Source organism: Salvelinus namaycush, chromosome 4, assembly GCF_016432855.1.
Source record: "Salvelinus namaycush isolate Seneca chromosome 4, SaNama_1.0, whole genome shotgun sequence".
NCBI classification, from domain to species: Eukaryota; Metazoa; Chordata; class Actinopteri; order Salmoniformes; family Salmonidae; genus Salvelinus; species Salvelinus namaycush.
In genome coordinates this window covers 49,020,531-49,032,556 of record NC_052310.1, presented here as the reverse complement: position 1 = coordinate 49,032,556, position 12,026 = coordinate 49,020,531, and the positions used below count along the sequence as shown (strand labels likewise).

At 46.0% G+C, this 12,026-nt stretch overlaps 1 protein-coding gene across 2 annotated transcripts in view; it reads left to right on the top strand.

The window, feature by feature from the left end:
• Positions 1-12,026, top strand: part of rgs7a (regulator of G protein signaling 7a) — a 101,117-nt gene that overhangs the window by 77,791 nt on the left and 11,300 nt on the right. For both annotated transcript variants that reach the window (XM_038991948.1, XM_038991949.1), the window contains exons 7-13: positions 5,955-6,031; positions 6,230-6,311; positions 7,478-7,552; positions 7,660-7,758; positions 7,935-7,996; positions 8,385-8,495; positions 8,732-8,857. In XM_038991948.1, coding sequence (XP_038847876.1) covers positions 5,955-6,031; positions 6,230-6,311; positions 7,478-7,552; positions 7,660-7,758; positions 7,935-7,996; positions 8,385-8,495; positions 8,732-8,857 — 632 coding nt within the window. The remainder of the gene's footprint in view (positions 1-5,954; positions 6,032-6,229; positions 6,312-7,477; positions 7,553-7,659; positions 7,759-7,934; positions 7,997-8,384; positions 8,496-8,731; positions 8,858-12,026) is intronic.

The window sequence follows — 12,026 nt, the reverse complement described above, 5'->3', positions numbered from 1 at the left end:
TCCATACCGCTCAGCTCGAGGCACTACCGGTCACAAGCACAGTTATCAAACAGGAGACAAGGAAAGATGTGACCTTGTCAAAAGTGTACACCTACACCATGTCAGGATGGCCAGCTACTGGCAGAAAGGAGCTGACTCCGTATTTCCAGCGGAGAAATGAAATTACAACATACCAAGGATGTTTGATGTGGGGAATGAGAGTCATGATACCCCAGAAATGCCAACATCAGGTTTTGCAGCAACTACATGAAGGTCATGTTGGAATTGTCAAAATGAAGCTGCTCGCAAGGAGCCACTTCTGGTGGCCAGGTCTGGATCAACAGATAGAAAATATGGCAAAGAACTGTAGCGGATGTTTGGAAACCCTTCACATGCCTGCTCCTGTCCCAGTCCACCCTTGGGAATGGCCCACAGAGCCATGGCAGAGAATTCATGTGGACTACGCTGGTCCTTTTGAAAAGCACATGTTTCTGGTTATAGTTGATGCCCATTCCAAATGGCCAGAGGTGTTTTGCACTGACTCCTCCACCTCAGCTCAGACGATAGAGTGTCTCAGAACAACGTTTGCACGCTTCGGATTGCCGCTGCAGCTAGTAAGTGACAACGCGCAAGCTTTTGTAAGTGACGAGTTTACAAGATTCATGTCAGTAAATGGAATCAAACACTCAACCTCAGCTCCGTACCACCCTGCCACCAATGGGCTGGCAGAACGCTTTGTGCAAACCCTAAAGCAAGGACTCCGGGCAGCAAAACGAGACGAAGGGACTTTGCAAACAAAACTGGCCAAGTTCCTGGTCTCCTACCGAAACACCCCACATGCCACGACAAATGAAAGCCCAGCCGCATTGATGTTCGGGAGGCCTCTCCGCACACGGCTGGACATCATGAAGCCTAACAGGCGTAATGAAGTGCTGAACAAACAAGCCAAGATGCTCTCCGGTGGCCGGGAGCGCCATCTCCAAACAGGACAGGAAGTGATGGTGCGAGACTACAGAAGAGGAGGGAAATGGACAAGAGGGACCGTACATACACAAACGGGACCCAGAACTTACCAGGTTCAAGTGAGCCCAGACATAATGTGGCGGCGTCACATTAACCAAATGCATTCCACGGAAAACAGCACAACAATCGAGAGAGAACAGGCACAGAGAGCTCCTGAGAGTGACACACAGGGAACTGTAGAGGGCGGTGGAGCAGTAAAGAGACCCCAGGCTGAAAGAAGGGAACGTGTTGATGAAGGTGCTGCTATAGCAGAACCTATAAGGGAGCAAGCACACACTGAGGATGTTCAGGAGCCTCCAGACAATCCTAGGCGCTACCCAGAACGAAGGCACCGTCCACCAGACAGACTGGACTTATAAACAAACAAACAAAAACTAACTGTTCAAATTAAAAGATGCAAAATAACCACAACAAGTTCTGGGAAGTGTTTCAGTTGTGGTTTGGTAAAAGTAACTCTGATTGTATAAGAGAGGGAATGTTATGTTCTGTTAATTACTGATGTCCCCTTTAAGAATGGAGCATCCTTGGTCATGCGCAGTGTTGTTCTATGTTATTCTGGTACTAACTGATTCCAGTAAAATGTGAAGCTCCAGTACCATTTCTTGTATTCAGAGTCTTTCTTATTATATAAATAAGTAATAAGAGCTAAGACACTACATGTCTCATGATCTAAGTATGTATAAACATGTTCTGTATGGCCCCAGTGTCATGCCCTGACCGTAGATTGCTTTGTATGTTTCTATTTTTAGTTTGGTCAGGGTGTGATGTTGGTGGGTATTCTATGTTGTAGGTCTAGGTTTTCTATTTCTATGGGTTTGGCCTGGTATGGTTCTCAATCAGAGGCAGCTGACTATCGTTGTCTCTGATTGAGAGCCATACTTAGGTACCCTGTTTTCCCACTTTTGTTTGTGGGTGGTTATTTTCTGGTTAGTGGTTGTTGCACCTGTCAGAACTGTTCGTTGGTCGTTTTGTTGTTTTTGTTCGTGTATTCATCTTGATTAAAAGTAATTATGGATACGTACCACGCTGCACTTTGGTCCTCCTCTCCTTCTCCTGACGACATTCGTTACAGAACCCCCCACCAACAAGGGACCAAGCAGCGTGGTGGAATGAACTCCTGGACATGGGAGGAAATCTTGGACGGCAAAGGACCATGGGCACAGCCGGGAGAGTATTGCCTTCCGAAAAGGGAGCTGGAGGCAGCTAAGGCGGAGCGGCGACGCTATGAGGAGTTGGCTCGAGGAAAAGTGCACAAGAGGCAGCCCCAGAATATTTTTCTTTTTTCTTGGGTGGGGGGGGGGGGGTGGGGGGGAACACGGGGAAATTGGCGGACTCAGGTAGGAGACCTGAGCCAACTCCCCGTGCTTACCGTGGCGAGAGAGTGACTGGGCAGGCACCGTGTTATGCGGGGAAGCGCAAGGTGTCCCCAGTGCGCACGCATAGCCCGGTGCACTACATCGCAGCTCCTCGAATCGGCCGGGCTAGAGTGGGCATCGAGCCAGGAGGGATGATGCCGGCTCAGCGCATCTGGTCTCCAGTGCGTCTCCTCGGCCCGGGGTATACTGCACCAGCCCTACGCACGGTGTTCCCAGTTCGCCAGCACAGCCCAGTGCGGCCTGTTCCAACTCCCCGCACTTGCCGGGCTACAGGGGGGATCCAGCCAGGACGAGTGGTGCTAGCTCTGCGCTCGAGACCGCCAGTGCGCCTCCCCGGTCCAGTGCATCCGGTGCCTCGGCCAAGGACAAGGCCTCCTACATGTCTCCCCAGCCTGGTGAGTTCTGTGCCTGTGCTAAGCCCTCCTGCATGTCTCCCCAGCCTGGTGAGTCCTGTGCCTTCTCCCAGACCCAGGCCTCCTGTGTGTCTCTCCAGTCCAGTGAGGATCCATGGCACGAAGCCTCCAGTGATGATCCATGGCACGAAGCCTCCAGTGATGATCCATGGCACGAAGCCTCCAGTGATGATCCATGGCAAGAAGCCTCCAGTGGTGATCCATGGCACGAAGCCTCCAGTGATGATCCATGGCAAGAAGCCTCAAGTGATGATCCATGGCAAGAAGCCTCCAGTGATGATCCATGGCACGAAGCCTCTAGTGATGATCCATGGCAAGAAGCCTCCAGTGGTGATCCATGGCACGAAGCCTCCAGTGATGATCCATGGCAAGAAGCCTCCTGTGATGATCCATGGCAAGAAGCCTCCAGTGATGATCCATGGCACGAAGCCTCCTGTGATGATCCATGGCAAGAAGCCTCCAGTGGTGATCCATGGCACGAAGCCTCCAGTGGTGATCCATGGCACGAAGCCTCCAGTGATGATCCATGGCACGAAGCCTCCAGTGATGATCCATGGCAAGAAGCCTCCAGTGGTGATCCATGGCACGATGCCTCCAGTGAGGAGTTACGGCACGAGGCCTCCAACGAAGGACTCTAGTCCGGAGCCTCCAGCGACGCCCTCTAGTCCGGAGCCTCCAGCGTTGCCCTCTAGTCCGGAGCCTCCAGCGTCAGACTCTAGTCCGGAGCCTCCAGCGACGCCCTCTAGTCCGGAGCCTCCAGCGTCGCCCTCTAGTCCGGAGCCTCCAGCGACGCCCTCTAGTCTGGAGCAGCCAGAGTCTCCCTCCTGTCCGGAGCAGGCAGAGTCTCCCTCCTGTCCGGAGCAGCCAGAGTCTCCCTCCTGTCCGGAGCAGCCAGAGTCTCCCTCCTGTCCGGAGCAGCCAGAGTCTCCCTCCTGTCCGGAGCAGCCAGAGTCTCCCTCCTGTCCGGAGCAGCCAGAGTCTCCCTCCTGTCCGGAGCAGCCAGAGTCTCCCACCTGTCCGGAGCAGCCAGAGTCGCCCTCCTGTCCGGGGCAGCCAGAGTCGCCCTCCTGTCCGGGGCAGCCAGAGTCGCCCTCCTGTCCGGGGCAGCCAGAGTCGCCCTCCTGTCCGGGGCAGCCAGAGTCGCCCTCCTGTCCGGGGCAGCCAGAGTCGCCCTCCTGTCCGGGGCAGCCAGAGTCGCCCTCCTGTCCGGGGTAGCCAGAGTCGCCCTCCTGTCCGGGGCAGCCAGAGTCGCCCTCCTGTCCGGGGCCCGCTGCGAGGGTCCCCGGTCCGGGGTCGGCGGTAAGGGTCCCCGGTCCAGAGGCGCCACCTAAGTGGGTCAAGACTAAGGTGGAGCGGGGTCCACGTCCCGCACCAGAGCCGCCACCGCGGTGAAATGCCCACCCAGACCCTCCCCTATAGGTTCAGGTTTTGCGGCCGGAGTCCGCACCTTTGGGGGGTGGGTACTGTCACGCCCTGACCGTAGAGATCCTTTTTATGTCTCTATTTTGGTTGGTCAGGGCATGAGTTTGGGTGGGCATTCTATGTCTGGTGTTCTATGTTGTCTATTTCTTTGTGTTTGGCCGTGTGTGGTTCTCAATCAGAGGCAGCTGTCTATCGTTGTCTCTGATTGAGAACCATATTTAGGTAACCTGTTTTCCCACTGAGTTGTGGGTGATTATTTTCTGTTTTGTGTGTGTCGTCACCTTACAGAACTGTTCGTTTGTCGTCTTTTGTTGTTTTGTTCAGTTTAGTGATAAAAAATATGAACACTTACCACGCTGCACCTTGGTCCTCTTCTCCTTCTCCCGACGACATTCGTTACACCCAGAGTCTGCAACACCACTAAGCAAGGGGCACCACCAAGCAAGCGGCACCACGAAGACCAAGGAGCTCTCCAAACAGGTCAGGGACAAAGTTGTGGAGAAGTACATATCAGGGTTAGGTTATAAAAAAATATCAGAAACTTTGAACATCCCACAGAGCTCCATTAAATCCATTATTTAAAAAATGGAAAGAATATGGCACCCCAACAAACCTGCAGAGAGAGGGCCTCCCACTAAAACTCACGGACCAGGAAAGGGGGGCATTAATCAGAGAGGCAACAAAGAGACCAAAAATAACCCTGAAGGATCTGCAAAGCTCCACAGCGGAGACTGGAGTATCTGTCCATAGGACCACTTTAAGCCGTACACGCCACAGAGCAGGGCTTTATGGAAGAGTGTCCAGAAAAAAGCCATTGTTTAAATAAAAAAATAAGCAAACACGTTTGCTGTTCACCAAAAGGCATGTGGGAGACTCCCCAAACATATGGAAGAGGGTACTCTGGTCAGATGAGACTAAAATTGAGCTTTTTGGCCATCAAGGAAAACGCTATGTCTGGCGCAAACCCAACACCTCTCATCAACCCGAGAATACCATCCCCACAGTGAAGCCTGGTGGTGGCAGCATCATGCTGTGGGGATATTTTTCATCGGCAGGGACTGGGAAACTGGTCAGAATTGAAGGAATGATGGATGGCGCTAAATACAGGGACATTCTTGAGGGAAACCTGTTTCAGTCTTCCATAGATTTGAGACTGGGACGGAGGTTCCCCGTCCAACAGGACAATGACCCTTAGCATACTGCTAAAGCAACACTCGAGTGGTTTAAGGGGAAACATTTAAATCTCTTGGAATGGCCTAGTCAAAGCCCCGACCTCAATCCAATTGAGAATCTGTGGTATGACTTAAAGATTGCTATACACCAGCGGGATCCATCCAACTTGAAGAAGCTGGAGCAGTTTTGCCTTGAAGAATGGGCAAAAATCCCAGTGGCTAGATGTGCCAAGCTTATAGAGACATACCCCAAGAGACTTGCAGCTGTAATTGCTGCAGAAGGTGGCTCTACAAAGTATTGACTTTGGTGGGTGAATAGTTATGTACTCTCAAGTTTTCTGTTTTTTTGTCTTGTTTCTTGTTTGTTTCACAATAAAAAATATTTTGCATCTTCAAAGTGGTAGGCATGTTGTGTAAATAAAATGATACAAACCCCCCCAAAATCAATTTTAATTCCAAGTTGTAAGGCAACAAAATAGGAAAAATGCCAAGGGCAGGTGAATACTTTCGCAAGCCACTGTATGTCATGGGATAACTGCCTGGATTTTTTATGCTTATTGTTGATTCAGGAGAGCTTAGCGAGGCTACAGAGAGCATTTGCCAGAAAATGGGAGTTCATATTTATGCAAGCAGAAGCCCAAGCAAAGTAAGTTTCCAAATGAAACAAATGTAGTACTGTATGCGTTGATATGCCCTCATCTCTAACTACCACTTCTCATCAGTTTCCTAATAACACCATATTTTAGGCCAGGGGAAGTGGCAAAGAAAAAACAGTAATAATTACACAAAATATGTTTATGTAAAATACCAAAAAAGTAATTGCCTGTACTGTGTATCTCCTCAGAGTTGACAAGAAAAGGGATAAGATTGAGAGGAAAATTCTCGATAGTCAAGAAAGAGCATTTTGGGATGTGCACAGACCTGTGGTGAGTTTATTGTGCTTTTAAAATCTCATGCTACAAGAGTCACATTATTTTCATAACATAACATTTAGCTACAGTATTTGGGCAAAGTTTCCACTGCAGTATTCAGTTACCTGGAGGCTGTGCTCAAATTAAATCCATATCGCTGAAGTTCAGCTTTGTAGCATAATTAAAATTTTAAGTTAATTTCCGATTGAGCTGACATATGCAGCGTTTACTGTGAATGCAGTCTCCGCGAACACGGGAACATTGCCTTTAAATTTAAATCGCGCTATAGCGCTGAACTTCCACGATAGGTATTCAATCGAGTAAACTTAGTATTCCTTTGTGCAATATTGTTGTCGTTTGTCATGCATACATGTTTAGAAATATTAATTGTCAAAAACCTAAGTTGTTCTTATCTTAGAAATTGTAGTAATTGGCATGGATTTTTTATTAGATGTTTTTTTATAAAATGACAAAGAACGTAACCTGTGCTTTTTTCAGTCTACAAAGCAATTTCCTTCACCGTTCAGTGTGAATAATGTAATGGGTTTGGATAATAGTCACATTTTCAGAGCTTGGTAAAGGCAAAGATTTTTTCTTTCTTCTTTGTCTGCCGTAATATCTAAATGTTATTACTGTACTGTCAATCCCCCCCCCCCAAAAAAAAATGAACGTAGAGCTCTCCAGTGGTCTGTTTGACCTCATCATCCATTCAGACACATATCCTTCTTAGCATTAGCTTACACTCGGGAATGGATCTGCTTCTCTAGCCATGAGCTTAATTGGAAAATAACAGGATTAATTTATGCATTCTCGGAGCATTATAATCAGGTTCCTTTCTGATTTCACAGCAGCCTCGTCAAACCACTTAACCACCGTGATCCTGGAGGATGCCTTGATTGTACCCTTTGTTTACCCATGCAGGATGTACCGACAATATGTTTTATTTCTCAGTGATACATTGATTGTTTAGAATTTTTGTTCGAATTTTTACATTCATATTTCACAAGACCATGTTTGACTACGCATGTAGCAAATTGCAATAGAAGAAGTAGGCTATGGTTTGCTGGGTTCACTAAACAGTCCTACCTGAGCTGCTAGTGAATCAATAAGAACAAGCAGAGAATGCTCTCTGAAAGTCTTTATTTTATTAATTTATACTGCTAATTTTTGTTGCTCTCCAGCCCGGATGTGTAAACACAACAGAAGTTGACATAAAGAAGTCCTCCAGAATGAAAAACCCCCACAAGACAAGAAAGGTTAGAGTGTCTGATAAATCCATTACTTCTGAAAAACAGGTCACTTGAAAACACTGTTGTTCGAGTTTGACTTTGGTGGGTTCTGTTTGATTGTCTCTCTGCCTCAGTCTGTATATGGGCCTCAGAATGATGTGCGCACCCACAGCCCCACCCACACCCCTGCCCCAGAGGCCAAGCCGGCCACAGAGGAGGAGCTACAGGACCAGGTAATGTAGGGGGTGCTGGACTGCCTGGTTGCTTTTCTTTTGCATTGCAAGAATGCATGTTTGGAAGGAAAATGTTCTTTCAAAACATACACTTATGATGGCAACACTGTTACTGTCTTGTCAGTTTGACTAGTTCCCCGAAATTCACAAAATATTATTTCCCCTTGTTGTTCCAGATCACTTATTGGGGAGGGCAATTAGACAGACATCGACTGAAAATGTCCAAAGTGGCCGAGAGGTGAGCTAAGTTCTCCTTCTCTTCACCCCCCCCCCCCCCCCATTGATCCATTGTTGAACTCTTTAATGTTTATTGTAGCCAGTAATTAAGAATTTAGACAACCTTAAAGTGTTTAGTCCAAACAATACCCGGATGTGTATCATCAGCACTAAGGCTTTTTGTCATTTCCTGTGCCGTAACACTGAACAGAGTGTAGATTCCCATCCTTAGTGTCCTGGGTTACTCACTATTGTGTTAGAGTAAATATGCTACATTACTTCACTTCCTGCTATCTTCGAATAGCACTGCTCTTAGTCATATCCTGAGTTCCCCAGGCGGCATGATACATTGTTCCCTTTTCTGTCCACTTTACCTGACTGAACTGAATAGTTTGTTTTCTTTCTCCCAGTTTGTTGGCCTATACAGAGCAATATGTGGAATATGACCCCTTCATCACACCAACCGACCCCTCCAACCCCTGGATCTCAGACGACACCACTGTGTGGGAGCTGGAGGCCAGGTTTGTCTTCTTGGACTGTCTTTTTTACTTTTTACTTTTTTTTAATCTGTGTTGTTTTACACTGGTACAAGTATAGTGTGTGGTACCAGAAAATGCTTTGTAAGTTGCACTGCTGAAAACCATCTCCTGAGGGATGTCAGGTAATAATATAATGATTTGTAGCTGTGTAGTGTGTACTGTTCACTGAGGTTTCCCTCTATACACTGTGGTGTCTGACTGCGTGTGTCTCTTCCCAGTAAGGAGCCAGGTCAGCAGAGGGTGAAGAGGTGGGCGTTCGGAATCAATGAGGTTCTCAAGGATCAGGTGGGGAGGGAGCAGTTCCTCAAGTTCCTGGAGTCTGAGTTTAGCTCAGAGAACCTGAGGTAGGGGATACAGTGCATACATATACACATAACACACATGTATGCACGTACACCCCCACATGCATACACTCACTTCCTTTCTCTCACACAATCATAACGTATCCTTGCATAAACTTTCACGTTTCCTGTACTCCCTCTGCTGGTACTTCTCTGAACTGTTTTGCCCAGGGGTAATCTTTAGGTCCATCTGGTAATGTAACTAAGTGAGAGTTGATATTATCTAACTGAGTGAGAGTCAGAGGTGAAATTTTACACCTAATACGTCACATGAATTACCCTATAATTAGATAGATGTGATGTTATCACCAGCAAAAGACATAACTGAGTACTGAAAATGAATTAAAATACAGTTGAAGTCGGAAGTTTACATACACTTAGGATGGAGTCATTAAAACTTGTTTTTCAACCACTCCACACATTTCTTGCAAACAAACTATAGTTTTGGCAAGTCGGTTAGGACATCTACGTTGTGCATGACGCAAGTAATTTTTCCAACAATTGTTTACAGACAGATTATTTCACATATAATTCACAGTATCACAATTCCAGTAGGTTAGAAGTTTACATGCGCTAAATTGAATGTGCTTTTAAACAGCTTGGAAAATTCCAGAAAATGATGTAATGGCTTTAGAAGCTTCTGATAGGCTAATTGACATCATTTGAGTCAATTGGAGGTGTTTAACTGTGGATGTATTTCAAGGCCTAACTTCAAACTCAGTGCCTCTTTGCTTGACATCATGGGAAAATCAAAAGAAATCAGCTAAGACCTCAGAAACAAAATTGTAGACCTTCACATGTCTGGTTCATTCTGGGGAGCACTTTCCAAATGCCTGAAGGTACCACGTTCATCTGTACAAACAATAGTACGCAAGTATAAACACCATGGGACCACGCAGCCGTCATACCGCTCAGGAAGGAGACGTGTTCTGTCTCCTAGAGATGAACGTACTTTGGTGTGAAAAGTTCAAATCAATTCCAGAACAACAGCAAAGAACCTTGTCAAGATGCTGGAGGAAACAGGTACAAAAGTATAAATATCCACAGTAAAACAAGTCCTATATCAACATAACCTGAAAGGCTGCTCAGAAAAGAAGAAGCCACTGCTCCAAACCCCCATAAAAAAAGCCAGACTACGGTTTGCAACTGCACATGGGGACAAAGATCATCCTTTTTGGGGAAATGTCCTCTGGTCTGATGAAACAAAAATGGAACTGTTTGGCCATAATGACCATCGTTATGTTTGGAGGAAAAAGGGGGACGCTTGCAAGGCGAAGAACACCATCCCAACCGTGAAGCATGTTGTGGGGTGCTTTGCTGCAGGAGGGACTGGTGCACTTCACAAAATACATGGAATCATGAGGCAGGAAAATTAAGTGGATATATTGAAGCAACATCTCAAGGCATCAGTCAGGAAGTTAAAGCATGATCGCAAAAGGGTCTTCCAAATGGACAATGACCCCAAGCATACTTCCAAAGTTGTGGCAAATTGGCTTAAGAACAACAAAATCAAGGTATTGGAGTGGCCATCACAAAGTCCTGACCTCAATCCTATAGAACATGTGTGGGCAGAACTGAAAAAGCATGTGCGAGCAAGGAGGACTACAAACCTGACTCAGTTACACCAGCTCTGTCAGGAGGAATGGGTCAAAATTCACCCAACTTATTGTGGGAAACTTGTGGAAGGCTACCCGAAACATTTGACCCAAGTTAAACAATTTAAAGGCAATGCTACCAAATACTAATTGAGTGTATGTAAACTTCTGACCCACTGGGAATGTGATCAAATAATTAAAAGCTGAAATAAATCATTCTCTCTACTATTATTCTGACATTTCATATTTTTAAAATAAAGTGGTGATCCTAACTGACCTAAGACAGGGAATTTTTACTAGGATTAAATGTCAGGAATTGTGAAAAACTGAGTTTAAATGTATTTGGCTAAGGTGTATGTAAACCTCCGACTTCAACTGTATATCAGACAAATATTTCCAGAGAAAATCTCTAATAATATACAGAAATTCCTTTAAGAATCCATGGTGAGAAAACGGCTTTTCCTAGACTAGACATGCACAAGCATGCACACATGTAATATGTTGGTAGTCCTATATTAGCCTCAAGAGTGATAGAGAAAGGCAAAATAGAGGAGTTAAAATGATAAACGCAAATAAACGCAACATGTTTAGCTGAAATGAAAGATCCCAGAAATGTTTCATACTGTCTGTCCATTGCTTGTGTTTCTTGGCCCAAGCAAGTGTCGTGACATTGTATTAGTTAATGTGACGACTGCTGCTCATCAAATGATTAGCGGTTTATAATTGCGTGATTAAATTAATCAGGCAAATATGAACTCATTAACCTGGGGCACCATGTGAAAATTAGTTTTAGAATATCGATCAGAATATCGATTATACAATAGTTGCTAATTTATCAATTTCCTCTACAGTCACATTCTGAACGTCGCATAATCCGGGAATCTGCACAAACCCGAGTCCCACCAATGAGTCCGTACCACACCAATTTTAGTTGATTATTTATTTACTAGAAAGCTAAAATGAAAATAAAAGATACACATACACAAAAACACAGTCTAGGCTATTGATTAGAACTTAGTACAACGGGCCAACACACTCTGGCACGTGTTACCCAAAATGGGGATTTAAAAGAGAGAGAAAAGAGAAAGTATGCGAGAGAAATATACAGTTGGGTGCAATTGTCAGCTATGCTTATTTTAACCCTAACCTTGCCCCGAACTGCCGCTCTTATGGGTCAGAATATAATGATGTAAATACGTGTTGAAGGTCTCCGCTGTGGGTCTCTGCGTGGACCGTTTCGTCTTCTCGGATGGCGCACTTCTCTGGTTGTCCTCACGATGTCAGTGTCCTTTTTGCTTAGTGGTCTGATTCCTCGCCCTTATTCTGAAAGGGTTCTTCTGAGGACAGCCAGCCCTGTAGCTCAGGGCTCACAGCGTAGGAATGAAAACAGTGTAGATACCACGATTCGATGGGGGGTGGTATGGTTTGAATTCACCCGCTTAGACGCAGCTATTCATCCGTAGCATGGGTAGAAAGGGATTCCTTTGTCTTCAACCTCGTGTTGCGTTTTGGGTTCGTTGACTACTCAGACCTTTGCTGCAGCTTGGGTCACTTAGTCTGGTATGTTAATTCTTAAC